Source organism: Manduca sexta, chromosome 17 (assembly GCF_014839805.1).
Source record: "Manduca sexta isolate Smith_Timp_Sample1 chromosome 17, JHU_Msex_v1.0, whole genome shotgun sequence".
In the NCBI taxonomy this organism is placed as follows: domain Eukaryota; kingdom Metazoa; phylum Arthropoda; class Insecta; order Lepidoptera; family Sphingidae; genus Manduca; species Manduca sexta.
This window is the reverse complement of record NC_051131.1, coordinates 7,280,906-7,297,927: the sequence shown is the minus strand read 5'-3', so window position 1 is coordinate 7,297,927 and position 17,022 is coordinate 7,280,906. Positions and strand designations below refer to the sequence as shown.

At 35.0% G+C, this 17,022-nt stretch overlaps 2 protein-coding genes across 3 annotated transcripts; one reads left to right on the top strand and one right to left on the bottom strand.

Annotated features, from left to right (window-relative positions):
* Positions 1 to 1,015: 1,015 nt before the first annotated feature.
* LOC115449073 (mpv17-like protein) lies at positions 1,016 to 4,398 on the bottom strand. The gene is made up of 4 exons (XM_030176778.2): positions 3,799 to 4,398; positions 3,250 to 3,383; positions 3,007 to 3,138; positions 1,016 to 2,919 (listed from the first exon to the last, which is right to left on the bottom strand). Exons 1-4 carry the CDS (start codon positions 3,923 to 3,925, stop codon positions 2,734 to 2,736), a joined length of 579 nt encoding a protein of 192 aa, XP_030032638.1. The 5' UTR covers positions 3,926 to 4,398; the 3' UTR covers positions 1,016 to 2,733.
* A 2,430-nt stretch (positions 4,399 to 6,828) lies between these two features.
* Positions 6,829 to 15,717, top strand: LOC115449068 (tectonin beta-propeller repeat-containing protein). 2 transcript variants are annotated; one of them, XM_030176768.2, is made up of 6 exons: positions 6,829 to 9,996; positions 11,422 to 11,618; positions 11,991 to 12,158; positions 12,511 to 12,597; positions 13,412 to 13,727; positions 14,235 to 15,717. In XM_030176768.2, the coding sequence occupies exons 1-6, from the start codon at positions 7,185 to 7,187 to the stop codon at positions 14,414 to 14,416; spliced, it is 3,762 nt and encodes a 1,253-aa protein (XP_030032628.1). In that variant the 5' UTR covers positions 6,829 to 7,184; the 3' UTR covers positions 14,417 to 15,717. The 2 variants fall into 2 exon arrangements, with proteins under 2 accessions (XP_030032628.1, XP_030032627.1); XM_030176767.2 differs by having other exon boundaries at positions 11,991 to 12,200.
* The last annotated feature ends 1,305 nt before the right edge of the window (positions 15,718 to 17,022 follow it).

Here is a 17,022-nt window from a genome sequence, read left to right as displayed (position 1 = left end):
TTTAAATTCAATATTTATGAAGATTTGTTTACATCGTCTGACACTACATGTACTTGCTGACTGGCCCGCATAAAATGGCGTTTCTGCCGCAAGGCGGTCCCAGTGTGTTGAAGTAAACGAAATAGTGCCATATGCGAAGAAAGCAATTATTTTTTGTCTTTTTGTTGCGTTCCAAATAAGCTTTGAGTAAAAGAGATAGACATATATATTGACAATTCTGCGTCGATTTCCCTAACATAAATATAACTTATTCATATAGCTAACTTTTGAGGCCTGTCCTCTTTATATTTAGTCATTGGTGACAATAGGTATCAACGCAGTGACACCCCGTCGCGCACTGAATGCGGAATTGGACATAGAGGTGAACACTTCACCTGTATTTTTTTCGACACATTTTAAGCTTTCAGTACATTTCATTATCTACATATCTAGACATATTTTTAATTAAAGAGTAAGTAAACGTTTCCATTTTATAATTTAACAAAAGGAACCAAAAGGTTACCTACATGTTTTATGGAGGTTTTTGTCGATTTTATTCTACTTACCAAGGTGTTCAGCTATCATACTGCACCTATGTGACCATTTATGTAAAATAAAAGTGGTAAAGAAAGATAGGAATCCTTTAAAACAAAACAAAACTTCCACATAAGAAGTATATACTGGTTACCAATATCGGAGTCGGTGACTAATTAAAATGAAACATTTTCTCAATATATTTGTTTATTTATTTATTTTCCCATGTATGCATTACCATATACTTACCTACACCAAAGCTTACACCCAAAAAACTGTTCAGCACTACAATAAAGTAAGAAAAAATGGCAGCAAAAAATAAACACCACCTTAAATAAAAAATATATAATATATTTTTACCTGCACTCACAATTATTATGCTTAACAAAAATATATTATTTAAGTATAATATTTATTATCACATTCTAAGTAGGTACTTATTTATCGTACATATAATACTGAATACACTTTAAAAACGTATCTAATAGGTATAAATACCTCATTTTGCTATAAACAGTGGTTGTTACATTAATTCAGAATGTGTTTCACCAGCACCAGACTAGAGGGGTGGACTAATGTCTAAACCTTGTCAGTAGTAGAGGAGGTTCGTGCTCAGAGATAGGACATTCAATAATACAGGGGTGGTGTAAGAAAAAGAATTGAATGCAGTCAGCAATAAAACTAAAAAGAATTGAAACATTAAATTGGCTGATTAAACATACTTTTTTACATACACTTTCCAAATATTATTTTCTTAAAAACCTCCTTATTAACCCCCTCTCCATTCAGCCTAAGGTTATTTATTGTTATTCAACGATACTTTATCATGTGTCATGGCTAGATTCTATAAAGCCACTATAGTCTTCATATTAAGGCGATACCTCAAGGTCCATTTTCATACATTTTGTTTCACCTTTAATCTGGGTAACTAAACAAGTATTGGCAAGTAAAGAATTTAAATTCACGTCTAGTTAGTGATTAGTTCTCGCAGTTGAAAGAAAAACGTAAAAATAATTAATAATCATGGATATTTCGGCGTTTAAAATTTAATATGACGTAATTTTACAACTAATAGGCATAAATACTGAATATTATATAAACCAGGGTCAGCCAAATATTTCGCTTCCGGCAAGATTTGGCTTATCGGTTTATTTTAAAAGTCACTATGTGTATCAACTTTCACTATGAAAAGCGTTAAATCAATTGATTACAATATGAGAATAATATCCAATAATTACGTAATTTTTTATTAACAATTTTAAATTCAATATTGGAATTGAATAATCTATGGTTGAGTAATACTTGTGTTTAGATGTATAATAAATACAGAAATAGCTGAATGGATTTTGATGTAATTGGGCACACGGGTAGACAGATAGGTATATCCTGAGTGTACACATGGGCTACTTTTTATCATGGTAATTTGCTCCCATGGAAAATAATAATATAATTTTTTAACAGATGTTTTAAATATCTGTTTATAGTGTCATATAAATATGGACAGAATTCTCTATTGTTTTGGGTACATTAGTAGGAGGAAAGGGCTTTCACGCGAGCGAAGCCACAAGCTATAACTATAAAAATAAAAGTTGAGTTATTTAATTTACATTTTCTGAATCAATATAAAGGTACCATCTAGCTATATTACATATCAAATCATGTTTTTTACAGCAACTGAACTAAGAATAATTCGCCACATAAATCAAGTACAAACACATATTTTCAACTAACTAAAATAAAAAAAAAAAAACCAAAAGGATTGCCACAAAAATGTTTCAATATTGGTTGTAAAAAAATAGTTTTAGTTAAAGGAATACGCTAAAAAACAATATATTACAGATTATCATTGCTACTAAAATCATTGACATACTTTCGGGAAAAATGAATTGAGTGTTTTTAAATTTTTGTTTTAACTAAGTATATCTTTACAATTCTAAATGTTATTGCCAGTCCCAATAAAATTGTGTCTAAAAAATTTCAAATGTTTCTAAAATTATAGGTAATTATGTCTATCATAACAATAACATCAACAATTGCCATTGCCATGCTAATAAATAGCTAAACTTTTAATATATTAATATCACATATCTTTAAGACCATTGTTAACACATAAGTTATTAAATCTATGTACTGCATACTGATAAAAATTGTACTATAATAAATTAAATGATTATAAAATTTATATATTACCGTGATAAAATTCGATACCTAGCTTTGAGCTTAGATAAATAATTTAACTGGACTTTGCCCAGGTTTTAAAACTTCACTATTTTGCTCTAAATGTTTCATGTATGCTAAGAAACATGTCCAAATTAAACTGCAAACACTGATAAAAGGTACCCTGTTACGTGGTGGAATTAGACAGAAATTGATCAATGCTACAGCAGGCCAGACTGACGCTCCAACCTGAAATTAATACACAATATGTTGTAGCACTTTAAATGTTAAGTAATTGTAGACAAATAAAGTTGATAATGTCATATTATATAATACCTTATAGGTTGGAAGGAATTTTGCTTTAACTTCTAAAACAGATTCATTAAAAGCTTTTCCTTCTAATAAGCTCATACCAAAGTAAAAACTGCACATTGCAAGCGGTGTATATGAAAGAGTTTCTACAAAAGTCTGAAAACATAACAAAATTATTTTTATTCAATGAATATCATCAATCATTATATGTAAATATAAGAGACCATTATTCTTATATTGAATCTAACATATCATAATTTAACTTACTTTAATTATGCCAGACCGTAATGACGTTCCAGGCCACATAACATTGGCAACAGTCAGCCAGGAGTAAAGAGTAGGAGCAACATAACAGGAGCCATATAATCCAAACCTTGCACATCGCCACCAGTCATAGTTTTCTAAAAGAACATTCAAAGGAACTTTATATGTCAGAAATATAAGTATTTAGGTTAATTTTCTATTTCCACATATATATTATATTGTGATATAAATCAGAGACCTAACTATAGGGTGGCATGACAGCAAAATTCCACTGGGCCCCTGACCGGACAGAAATAGGGCTAAATTACCTACTTTGGGGTTCTGGTGCACAGGCTTAAAGTTCAGGCTATTTTACAAATAAAAAAAGTCTCATTGTGATCTAAAAATATGTCGCTGGATTTTGCACTAGCAAGGGGCCTCATTCTATGTATTTGCCACAGGTATAGTTTTGCCACTGACATGAAGGCTACTTTACGACAGTTTAGTTTGTAATATGTTATAAATAGAATTATAAATCACTATGTTATACTTAATATAAAAATTGTTTCATACCGAAATTTTTTCCTTCAAATGTTTGTTGTATTAAGCTCGAAATTGGCCATATAACACCATAAGATGCCATTCCCCTTAAAAGGGGATATTTTATGAAAACATTTCTCAGCTTACTGTAAGCTCCCATGGCGATTCCAGAAACAATTATAAATAAAGTATTGCTTATATAAGAATCTCATATTTATACAAGGTCTTTGCTAATTTGCACGAGGAAGCTTCGTGGTCTTTGGGCACATGCCAAATCATAGAACATGTGCCAAACAGCAAAGGAATATAAAATAAGTTTGACATTTAGGAAAAATAAACAAACCATCCTCAGATAAACCATCACAAACCATTAACAACCACATAAATAGTGTTGCAAAAATGAAAAATTTCAATGAATCAAAGTGCGTACAGGCAAACGCAAGGTCGGACGCCCGCCTACAAGGTGGACGGACGACCTGGCTAGGGTCGCAGGAAGTCGCTAGATGCAGGCTGCTTCCAACAGGTTGACGTGGAGATCCTTGGGGGAGGCCTATGTTCAGCAGTGGACTTCCTGTGGCTGATATGATGAAAGTGCTTGATTATCTATTTAGCCAAAAAGAATACAAATACTACGTAAGTATTTAGCTCAAACGGATATCGGGTAGATTGTCATACAAAATATTTTAGCTGATGGAACCTAAGATGTTTTTATTAAATTATTACATTTGTAAAACGTTATTTGATGCAACGGTTACTTAATATACCGTTTAAGTATCCATTTTCGGAGTTTCATAATCTGAATTCTGTTTTTGTACTCTGATTTTTTTAAAAAATGGATGGATATGCCCGGGCATCCACTTTGGCCCGGCCAATGGACGTGGAGCCACTAGTTCAGAATCTGAATTACCGAATGTGTAAGCCGGCCTAACTTTCTCCATCTTGCGAAATTTTAAAGAGATGTTGCCTACTCGACAAGCATAGAAATAACACTATGACATTTGAGTGTACTGTCTTAGACAGCAAGAAATTTAATTGTGTTGCGATCCCTTCTGACATCTTATCGATATCGATAGATGCTTTGTCTATCGGCTATGGTAAATTCACAGACCTCCTAAAATAAACACTTGTCGGCCAGTCAACTACAAACCGTTGCGATTGCTATTCTATATAAAGTCTAAAAAAAGATATCAAAACCCTGATTTGATATTCAAGTACCAAAAGAAGTCTGGGTATATAAAAGCACTCGGTAAAAAGCTGTTAAATTACAATAATTTAGAGAACTACCTACATAGGCTATATAGGCTTTCATCGAACTAAATTTTGTCCAATTTTAATTGCTATTTACAGCAGTTTCCATGCCTTCCGAAACGTCATTTACTAAACACAAAAATGGTTTAGCATTGAGATTATTAAATTAAGAAACTGTTAGAAATTTCGGAAGGAATGGAAACCGCTGTAAGTAACAAGAAATCGGCCGGAATTTCGTCTAGGAGAAAGCCAGTACGCCTTCTGTTCTTTTCTGACATTCTTAGGGATTAAAAGATACCCAAGAGGTGTGATTTGACAGAAGCTACTAAAATGGGACAGTAAAATTAAAACACAGCGGTATCATTCATGTCACATATGTTTGATAACTTATTTCAATGTTAATAAAACTTTGTCGAAATGCTTAGAGCAAACACGGTGCTGTTTTTTCCAATGCCAATTGGGACGAGCTATGGCAACGATCCATTTTTGCCTCATAGCCTCATCTGTAGGGAATCTGCAATGAAACACATTGTATGAAACACACTATGAAAATCAGATAGTTTCCTCGACCCCAGCCTTCGCGCACGGTTTCCAAGTGGCTTTTACCGCTACACCACCGTATATTGAAAGTAAAAGGCAATTTATGCAAAATAGTAAACTACAATATACTAACATCTACGTATTTTATCGATAGAATATGCAGTACAACACTATTGAACACGACTACGTAAATTGGTAAAAATGAAAAATACTTAATAATGACTGTATCGAATGGCCAACAGCAGATTATAATATGACTACAGCATAATAAAGTATAATTAATAACACTTTTTGCACTTATGTACAAGGTTTAAGCAAATATATTAGGTTTTTTGTTTACTCACCGATGGAAGCTGATGATTTCAGATTCATTTTCTTTACGAGAAGAATGAAATTTACACCCCACAATAACGCAGGCCATTGCTTGTTCCTAGGGCTATATTTTACTTAAACAGCACTGTGTATTTATTAAAATTAACAACAAAAATATTACACAACATGTAGCCACTTTTGAAAAGCACGCGCTGAAGTATAACGTAACTAAATTATGTGGGCCCGTTTGTGACATTGTTTTGAGGTTGGCAAGTTGGAACATTTGACATTTTATTTGCTTTTTAATTCGGCATCATAAAGAGGACCAAAGGTAACCATTTGATAATTTTAAAGTGTACGCAAGCCGACCTTAGCAACATAATATTCGTCTCGTTCTTTTCAACAGTTTTGGCCTATTTGAAAAAATAGGATAAGTATATGAGGGTAATTTAGATTCCTTCTATGCTTGTTCTTGTTCTGAGTTTGCCTACCATAGGCCCATAATTTAATATTCCAATACATATTTAGCATACTTATTTATTTTTTTAGTGCGAATTCTATAGAATATTTTATAAAGATAATCTAAAGTGTTAACATTAAATCTTAGTTGTATGTAATGAATATTGTTAAGAATTCTATTTTTATCTTTGATAAAACATGTAAGTAAGTACGCTATTTTAATTATTTATTTTTTCATCATTGTATTATCTATTTTATTAGTATTTATTTATCTAAACACAAAACTCATAATATCACGATTTATCCTTAGAGAGGTACGCAAAGGTCCCAACGGGGCACTATGTGTTGTCCATCTCATCATGTAATCGGCGAGCCTTTCGCCATGTCGGGCACAAATACTAGACTTCAGTTTAATACTAAATACAAACACCCAATATCATTTCCATAAAATCTTGGATACTATTTAATTCTTGTAACACTGGATGTTGACTATGCCTTCTCGCTCCCACTGTCGCCAGTCTGACTGTCCATCAGCTGTCACTCACTTTCATCGGTGATCCGAATAGATTTTCGTTTTTTATCATTGACAATCGTCATTACAATTGTTAATACACTATGTTTATCAGGAATCCTTATTCAGAACACAATTAATATTAAAACCATAGAGGAAAAAAGTTGCGATGTTGCGATAAACTTACTTCCGTGGCGGATCTACCATATATATTATAAATCTCTTTGGATCTACCTCTGCAATATAACAAGAAAAATTAAAATGTATCAATACTAGTGGAAAAAATAGCAGGATGCTAATCTTGCAGTAGATAAAATAAAAATAGTTGGGTTAAAGCTAAATTTGCATTATGTCCAGTAATTCCTTATTGTTTTCAATCAACCATGAAGGTAAAGTGTATGCTTTATCTACTAGTGGCTCATGTTGGAGAGAATTTATGTACTTGGGTTTGGAATTCAAAACTTTATCTGCTGTGCCGCATTTTCTGTGGGCTGTAGGAGGCGATAGACAAATTTACCTACATGTTCATGGCTTAGAAATACCGATTCGAGTCAAAGAAGAATCATACGAGAATGAAAGGTGGTTGCCACTAGAAGGATTCAGTGGTAGGCTGTTGCCTACAGACAGGTATCATTTCTCATCACAAGATGGCACAAAGGACCGATCTATTGACCGCATTAGATTACCCTCTATGGCTTGGCAGTGGGAGGGTGACTGGCAGCTAGAATTGACATTGGATGGTCAGCCTTTAGATCATGATGGTTGGAGTTATGCCATAGATTTTCCAGCACAATTTGGTCCAACTAAACAGTGGAAGTCTTGTGTGAGGAGAAGGAAATGGATAAGGTACAGAAAGTTCAGTGCTATGAATTCATGGTGTGCTATAGCTCCTCTACACAAGGATCCCACACAGGAACCATTTATAGATGTCAGTATTGGTGGCAATCAAATACCATATGCCAGTTCTGGCACACTGTCAGTTTGGGCTATAACAGCTCATGGCCGTGTAATGTATCGGACTGGTGTAAGTACAACCTCACCTGAGGGCTTGAAATGGATTAATATTAGCATTCCACCAAACTGTGATATTAAACAGATCTCTGTAGGTTCTACTGGTTTAGTATGGGCACTTCTTTGGACAGGTAGAGTTATTGTAAGAAAAGGGGTTACTAAGGATTGCCCAACAGGTGAGGCTTGGTTGGAAGTGAAGTCACCAAATGAAACTAAATTAACATCTATATCTGTGGGGTATAATGCTATATGGGCTGTGGGGTCTGACACCAGGGTATGGTTTAGAAAGGGTATAGATGGCAATAATGCTGGAAACTCAGAGGCTGCTGCTATAGGTAGTGGATGGTTAGAAATAACAGGCAACATGTCACAAATATCTGTTGGAATAAATGACCAAGTATTTGCCATTGGGGACTCTGATAAGTGCATTTATTGGCGAAGTGGGATTACCCCAACTGAACTAACCGGTAAGAGGTGGAAAATGATTCAAGCTAACATGCAACTCAGTCGCACATCAAGCTCAGCAAGTGTTGTTTCATCAGTATCCAACCCTAAACATCATAGTTTAAGTATGCTAAGTGAAACAGCACCAGAACGTAAGTCAAATATTAATTTACACAATTCTTGGGAAGAGTCTCATTCTGCACCTATAGAACACACCCTGCCAGTTAAATCACAACGAGAATCACGGCCTAAAAGTAACAATATTAATTTGGAAAACATTGATTTAACTGGAAAAAGTTATGAAACCACTCTCAAGAATCCACGTGCTTGGAGTCCCGTGAGAAGTGTAGGTTCAGTGGTGGGCATGGAAGCACAACCAGACAGTGACAGCAGTGTATTCGATGTTGATTCTGGCATGTTTTTTGATGATGAAATAAGTCAAACTGCCTGGGGTACCTGTGAAGCAACTTGGGCTTTTGTGGAAGCTGGAGCTTGTTCTATGGATGTAATGCAAGTACCTCATTGGTTTACTGACTTTCAAAACATAAATAATTCAGATCTTATTGCAAAGTGGAGGATTCAAATTTTGCAGAGTTTGAAAAATAGAAATAGCATTCAAAATCTTGATCTGTCGCATTATGGAGCAGCAGTGGAAGAGAAAGGCTGGACTCGCAGCTGTGAGGCCAGGCTGGTGCATCCAAGCAACATAAGTGAAGAATGTATATTGTCTTTGTATTGGCATGACTTAGAAAATACAGGAACTTTGTCAATTTTCCAAGCTGATGGTACTATAAAATTTATAATAAGTTTATGTGAAGTAACAAGTGTCTATGTGTCATCAGAACCAGGAAATGCCAGAATTAGCCTCTCAGTTCCGCGCCATAGTGAAGGCACAATTAAAATACAATTTATTTCAGAAATGGAACAAGAGGAATGGTTAAATGTTTTGGTTGATATTACATCTCAAATAAATGGTCTTTCTGGCAAACCTTCTGCCAATTCAGTATGGGCTGTAACAATGGCTGGTGATGTCTTAAACTGGGATCCAATGCCTACTAAAGTGAACAGCGAAAAAAATGGTACTTATACTAAAGAATTTCAAGTTTTTGGAAAAGACATACTTTCTGGATTAACAACAAATTTGTATAACAATTTTCCTCCTGGCAGCAGTTTAATCCTCACAGGTTGTTTATGTGATGAAATTAAACGATGTTCTATAAATTTGTGTGGTCCTGAAGTTAAAAAGCAAAGACATAAGATAGAGATGGAAGTTGTGGAAATACCATTCCATTTTAATATAAGATTTGATGAGAATGTTGTAGTTTGTAATACAATGATGTTTGGAAGTTGGGGTGTAGAGGAACGACATGAGTTACCATTGAAACCAGGCCAGGAGTTCTCGATGATAATTATTTGTGAAGTTAATGAGTTGAGAGTCGTCATTAATGGTAAAAGTTATTGTAGCTATAAACACAGAGTGAGTCCTGAAAGCATAACTTCTGTGTCTGTGAAAGGACCATTAAAGCTATTCACAATGGAATATTGCACAACAAGTGTCATTATAGGGGCAGATGAAATGTTCTGGCGCATGATGGGAGGATATTTGCGCCGCGTAGAATGTTCTGAAAACGGCGTAGTGTGGGGCATATCTCATGACCACAGGGCTTGGGTCTACACTGGAGGTTGGGGTGGTGGAGTTCTTAAAGGTATTTATAATTGGGTAGAGACAATTTCTTTTGTTCCTTTTAAAAAAAAAATACGATAGTCAAATAATAGTGCAGTAAGAATTATGAAAATATGCTTAAAAATAAAATTACGAGCATTTGAAATCAGTTGATAAAAAACAGAAAAAAAAATACGCGTAGACTGGCGTGACGTCAACGGTAATAAATATACTTTAAATAAAGATACGGTCATAACTAACAAAGAGATGGGGGATACCGCTACTATGCACTAGTGATGGCAATTAATGCTATTTAGAATTAATTTAATTAGCATGCGAATTTTCATCTCTTAGCATGCTAAATGCTAATATGTTGCATAAGTTAAAATAGTGTGAATTTTAATTTGCGAATTTTATTTCGCAAATTCAAGTGCACACTGAAGATTTACCAATTAGCGCGCAAACAACGGACTAAATTCAAGGCTAAAATTTTTTTTATTTATCGCCAATTTACCTTGTATAAATTTTATTAAAATTTGATATTCATTTATATATTATAGAATATAGAATGAATAGTATTATATAGCAAATCGTGTATGTTTTCCATAAAATTACCTTTAATTCTTTATTCAGACATATAAATTATAATACTACTAGCAAACCCGGCGAACTCCGTTTCGCCACCAGATGGCTTCGTTTTTTGTAACATTTCGTTTGGGGATTAAAAGATGAAGAAAAATATTTTTTTTTGTTTTATATTTGAAAAGGAAAAATTTTATTTCATTTCACAACAGTAATGAATTCATTTCGATTCCAAAAATGAAGTGTAATTTAGTTGAACTTCTCTAAGTAAATAATGAAAGTGAATCCAAAGTAAATACTGAATCGAAGCGTTATACGTGTCCGCAAATTATTAGGAAACTGTTAGGAAACGAATAACTTTAACCTCAATTTCATAATTTCACAGTGAACACAATACCGATTTTAAGTTAGCGTTTGAAAGAACGTGCGCATAATAAATGTCACATGAAATTAACTGAGCAGAGTACAATGAGTAGCTGTCAAACAATGTATCACGCACCGGAGTCATCTACTTAAAATGAAACGTACTTATTTTTGTAAGGGATACTCGCACACCACGTACTGGCGCCGTTGTCGTACATGCTATGTATCAGAGATGGCACTGTATGTGAAAAATGTTTTTCCCTGTTTTCCTGCTTTTCTCTTGAAATTTTTCCTGAATTTTCTTTGCTATAAACCACACGGAGCCCGAGACCTTTCCAACGAATGCAAAACCGTGGAAATCGGTTTGTGCGTTCTGGAGTTATAGCGTCAGGAAGGAAAACCCGACTTATTTTTATATATAAGATTTATAAGATTTGGTTTGGATATACCATGTTCAAGCCTTGTACTTATCAAATTTGGTAGTATTATAAGATTGTAAATACATATTTATAATTTTTTGTAGGTATTGGAAGCAAAGAAGCCATTCATTCAATGACTGATACTCAAACATATTGCGTATACGAAAATCAAAGATGGAACCCGCTCTCTGGTTACACTTCTACAGGGCTCCCCACAGATCGGTACATGTGGAGCGATATAACTGGGAAGCATAAAAGGACTCGTGAACACACCAAACTTCTGAGCCGTCATTGGCATTGGGTTAGAGGATTTTTTTTAAACATAATCATTGTCTTAATCATTGTCACTTAACTGTATATTGATAGCTAACTGTGCCTGCGAGTTAGTTCGCTTGGATTACTTTTTTAATCAAACAATATCTATATTCTGCTACCAATAATACTTGGTCCACCTGTGAAAACTAAATCCAAAATCGTTCCCTAGTTTCGAGGATGTGCGCTAGAAAACAAATAGGAAAGTGACAGTCAGAAAAGTTTCAGTTCTAAAAATCATCGATTTATGTTCCATTACTCTTCCTCAGCCACCCCCCTTTATTTTCTATTATTTTTTTTAATGTGCAAACACACCAAATTTTGCTGTTTTAATATACTGATATATGAATGTTTGTTTAAGATTTCAGAATGGATGATAGATTACAACACACCAGGTGGAGTAGATACAGATGGCTGGCAATATGCAACAGATTTCCCAGCTCCATATCACGGAAAAAAAATCTTTACTGATTGCGTCCGAAGAAGAAGGTGGTATAGAAAAGCTCAAATAATTACCGAAGGACCTTGGGTACGTGCTGGCAGCACAGCATTACTCGATATATCTTTATGGGTATGACATGTTTTTTTTTATTTTGCTTCGGTGGCATAGTAGTATTGCGCAGTACGGTCGTACGGTGTTCGCAGAGGTTGTGGGTTAGGTCTCCAGTTCGGGTAATATTGGGTTTTTCTGGTCAGTCTAATTTATTGGCCTAAAGTAAACTCAATAGGCTCCCTTCTTTTTACAGGGCACCAAACATAGATCTCGAAATTTGGGCATGGTACTCCTTAGCCCATTCTGGAAAAGGGAAAGAAGTTCTCATAACATAATATTTTATATTTTATTGATTTTTTTTAGTATTACACATTTTTTTTCTTTGAAGGTTAATGGTGACGAAGTATCTGTTTGGGCTATTACATTAGGTGGTGATGCAATTTACCGCACAGGAGTTACACCTTCAACACCGGCAGTAAGTTAAAGCTTTATTCATTGTTAGTACCGGTACTACGGGTGAGGGCGGGATCTGTTGTTCGCGGCGTCTGATCTTAGGTCATGAATTCTACCTTGAATGTCATTATCAACATTATCTTAGTGCCTACTAAAATGCAGTTTGGATTAGAAAAGGTCGCCTGTTAGGGGGCGCCTCAGTGCCTGAAGAAAGGTCTTTTATACCGAAGATGACACAGACACGTGGACTTTGACTATGGGCCGCCTAAGACGACTCACAGTCGCTCGGCTAGTATATGAAGAGTTCTATCTATGCTCAGTGTTTCTCTACGCGATTAAATCAGACATCCGTAGTAAAACGAATATCGCCGACATAGTCGAGCAGATAAGCAAGCTAAAGTGACAGTAGGCAGAGCTCATAGAACTGACGACTGGTGGGACAGAAAGTTGCAGCAACCAGCTTGGTGAAAGTCACTCTTAACAGGTTGGTCTGAAAAACTTCAGGGGAGGCTTATGTTCTGTAGTGGACTTGAGATAAATACTGAAGAAGAACAATGGTGCACCAAAATTATATATCGCCCAGGGTTCCAGAAGGTCTGGTGCCATTCCTATTCATTAACATAGAGCCAGGTATTAAAAGATATGGAGTGAAGCGGTGATGTAATTTTACATCCGGGAAACCATTTCTCGTCATTCAATAAATCTATTTAGAAAGCAAGACATACGGAAGAATGAAGTAGCTTTAGATACCCTCTTTATTCCTTGCTCCATGATTTTGTGTTTATAATTATTATACTTTTGTAATTATCTTGCTTAATAACCCTGTATCGCTGTAGGGCCAACATTGGGAACACATAAACAGCCCACAGTCATTAATCGCAATAAGCACATGCAACAATGTTGTTTGGTCGGCTGGACGAAAAGGCGAGTTGTACTGCAGAGATATTTCAAAAGAGAATCCAGGGGGACTCACTTGGAAATTAGTGGAGCAACCAAAGAGTGGCAACCCTTATATTCATAAAAGCGCTGGCGCTAAAGTAGTCTCCCTCACTGAAGTGTCTGCGTGGGTTATTCTCTCGGATGGTGCTATTGCGGTCAGGACCCATATTTCAAAAGAGAAACCAGAAGGCAAGGAATGGAAATATTTATCCGGTAAGTATCTTACAAGCAAGTGGGTCGTCGATCATAAAGCTAGAGAGGGACACCATAATGTTTTTCTTGGATTGTACTCGGGTTTCGTAAAAATAATCTTTCGATCTTGATTTTTTTTTACTATTAGGAAACTACATCCTGGGCGCTATAGGCTAGTTTTTATCTCGAAATAACTTGATCTTATTTAACAAGATAGATACTATTGGGTTTCACTAATTTAAAGGTATTTAAAATGTCTCATGTATAGTTGCATAGTTTGCGATTTTTATAAAAATACTTTTCAAACATGCCTACGTTATCACAAAATACATAAAGTTTTGTTACAATATTTGTAATGTCTGGTGTCCGTGAGTACGCAGGACGAATACGCTAATGCTTACGAACACTAAGCGTTAGATATCACTATTATACAAATATCAATTAATTAAGTATTAATTATCTCAGAAATATAAATTATGACATTATTCAAATTAATTATCAAAAGGTTTAATTACATTTTGGTTCCAGATAGCGACCTGACGTTCAAATACGTATCGAGCATGCACCAAGCAGTTTGGGCTGTTTGTTCGGCTGGGACGCTCCAGCGCCGGCTCGGTGTGACGACAGACAACCCGGCGGGCACTGCCTGGCAACGAGTTCTGTCTGGCTCTATCGTGCACGTGTCTGCGAGAGGACTGGCGCCACGCTAGCAACACAACACGCTATAGCCTGTTTTCTCTGCGAAATCGATAACACATTGAACGCCAATACCTACCAGTGATTGCATTTGTTTGAATGTAATTCAGAATTATTTTTTTCTTTTATTGGATTTTAAAGTAATGAATTGCATTTACGTTGATATGTATTTTAAATACTGTAATGTATTTTTAAGGTCTTCAAATTTCTAAACAATGCAGCGTCGGTGTAATAGTCTTGTAAATGACAAATATATATTGTAGTATCGGAAAATGTGAAGTCATGACTCATTACCTACTAAAGCTATCTAGAGGACCATTGAGTTATTTTTATTTAATTTAAAAAACGAATAAAAAATATTTTGTAGACCCAGTTATCTGGCGTTCAATTTGTTACTTTTATGAATAGCATTGTAATTGTAATTTGTCAACAAATATGTATAAAATTAAGGTGCTATTGTGTATGTAAAAGTTGTTGGCAGCGGGGTTCGGGGACGCTAGCTACGAACTCTCAGGTATCGGAATCCGATTATGGAACACGACTGATACTCGCTAGGCACGAGCAAGAACTTGCATATGGCCATTAATATGTAAACAGCTAATTGAGCCGCAGTTCCATTGCTGCGTAGGATGTGTGCGCAGAATTTACAGTTAGCTGCTTGGGTGCGTAGCCCACAGAGCAGCACATGCGACTGTGATATTGGAATATGTTGAAACATTAAACGAACTAAAACAATCCTCATAGCTATGACTAAGATGCAGCTATAGCATTGAACTACATGGATATGTTCAAAGTAGAACGAAGTACTGGCCCCGATACTTCATCTTTTAAAGCTTTTTTTTTTATTATGTAATCACTGTGTTCGCTCTGGTGACACCTATGTGGCTGCCAATGCCTTTCGCGTACACCTCATAATTGCATCAGAGGCTGAGTATGCTTTGTGGTCAAAAATGCCAATAATGAGCAACTAAAATATATAAAGTATTATGTTTTTTAAGCCAAAATTTAATCAGCTTATGATCTCCGTATTTAGATTTTTATTGATGTATTTATTAGCTTGTAATCTTTCATTAGGTGTTGTTTATTCTTTGTTTTTTAAGAGTAATTGCTCATACTTATGTCAAATAGTTTATTCTACATTTAGTATGTAATGTAAGAAAAGACAATTTTTAATTATTATTATTTTCTAGTCATTTATTTTATTTACTGGAATTACAAATTTTATGAGGTGTCTAGATTTGTATGTGCCAGCAGATATATCAAAATTAAGCTTTCTATTTATAAGCCCATATTAAACTGAGATACAAAATATAAATTAAATCTTTTATTCGAATATAATTTTAATTTAGATATTATAATACATGAAGAGCTGGAATGTATTTTTTACTTTCATTATATATTCATCTATACTATTACGTAAAGCTAAAGTGTTGGTTTGTTTGAATGGGGTAATCTCAAGAACTGCTGGTTGAAATATAAAAATATTTTGGTGTTTGAGAGCTCATTTGTCGAGGAAGTTTATAGGGTATACATGTATAACATGGCGCTATGACAAATCAATGAATTCCCTTTGATACGTTTCGTTGTGAGTGCTGCGGAAACGGTTAAAATTACCCAACAATAATGTATGACGGAATTGTTTTTAAAAAAGTTCTATAAAGTATATAATAAACAAAATATTCTGCCTGTCTGAACGCGATAAACTCAAATGTACGAACGATTTCGATCACATTTGGTATGGAGCATCGATATATATGTACTACGTACTAGATTTGGCGTACCGAACATTCACTGTGTTCATGTGAATTGAACTGTTATCCATTCAAACTGATTTTAGTATGGTATCAATATTGATGCTTATGGCTGTGTACGGAGCGCTCATAATATAAAAACGCTAGTGTGCAAACTTGGATGTGAATAAAAAATATTAGTGAAATAAGTAAAATAGAACCGTTTTTCCCCCGAAGGGTAAAAAAACGGATATTTAGGTTTCAGCCGTAGCTTGAACCACATTGAGATTAACGTTCCAATATTCATTGTCAACATCTTCAACATCCTCTATCTCACTCACTCATTAGGTGCATTCGTGACGTTGTAACATGCCATAACTATACCTGTCCTTGTCACATACTTGGTGAGCAGCGCGCGGCGGGCTCTTCCTTCAGTACCTTGAGCCGGCAAGGCCTTAGGTGTGGTTCAAGCTACGGCTGAAACCTAAATATCCGTTTTTTTACCCTTCGGGGGAAAAACGGTTCTATTTAGGTGTTCGAGCCTATGCTTGAACCACATTGAGACGTGTTTATTATCTGCCGGCGCGCTGTCCGACTAGTCCATAATATGTAAGATTTCAATATGGAACTAGAGCTAAGCGTACTGTGACTATTATTATTTTCGTGTGAAGAGAAAGACAGAGATTGTGAAAGATATTTATTCAAGGATAATATCCTCAATTTGCTTGAACAATTAAAAAGATACCTTATATAATTACCAGAACGATATATTATCAATATGTGATTAAGACCTCAAAATAAGCTTTTCATAAAATCAATTAAATCTTATATTTAATAATAAGCCTACATCACTGGTGTAAAGGAATTACTTAAAGGATTTGGGTTCCTAT

Coding starts and splice junctions, on each gene's coding strand:
- LOC115449073 (XM_030176778.2), bottom strand. CDS start 3,925: ATGGGAGCTTACAGTAAGCTGAGAAATGTTTTCATAAAATATCCCCTT. Junction 3,384..3,798: donor ATTTGAAGGAAAAAATTTCG/GTATGAAACAAT, acceptor ATGTTCTTTTAG/AAAACTATGACTGGTGGCGA. Junction 2,920..3,006: donor AATTCCTTCCAACCTATAAG/GTATTATATAAT, acceptor TATTAATTTCAG/GTTGGAGCGTCAGTCTGGCC.
- LOC115449068 (XM_030176767.2), top strand. CDS start 7,185: ATGTCCAGTAATTCCTTATTGTTTTCAATCAACCATGAAGGTAAAGTG. Junction 9,997..11,421: donor GGGTGGTGGAGTTCTTAAAG/GTATTTATAATT, acceptor AATTTTTTGTAG/GTATTGGAAGCAAAGAAGCC. Junction 12,201..12,510: donor TACTCGATATATCTTTATGG/GTATGACATGTT, acceptor TTTTCTTTGAAG/GTTAATGGTGACGAAGTATC.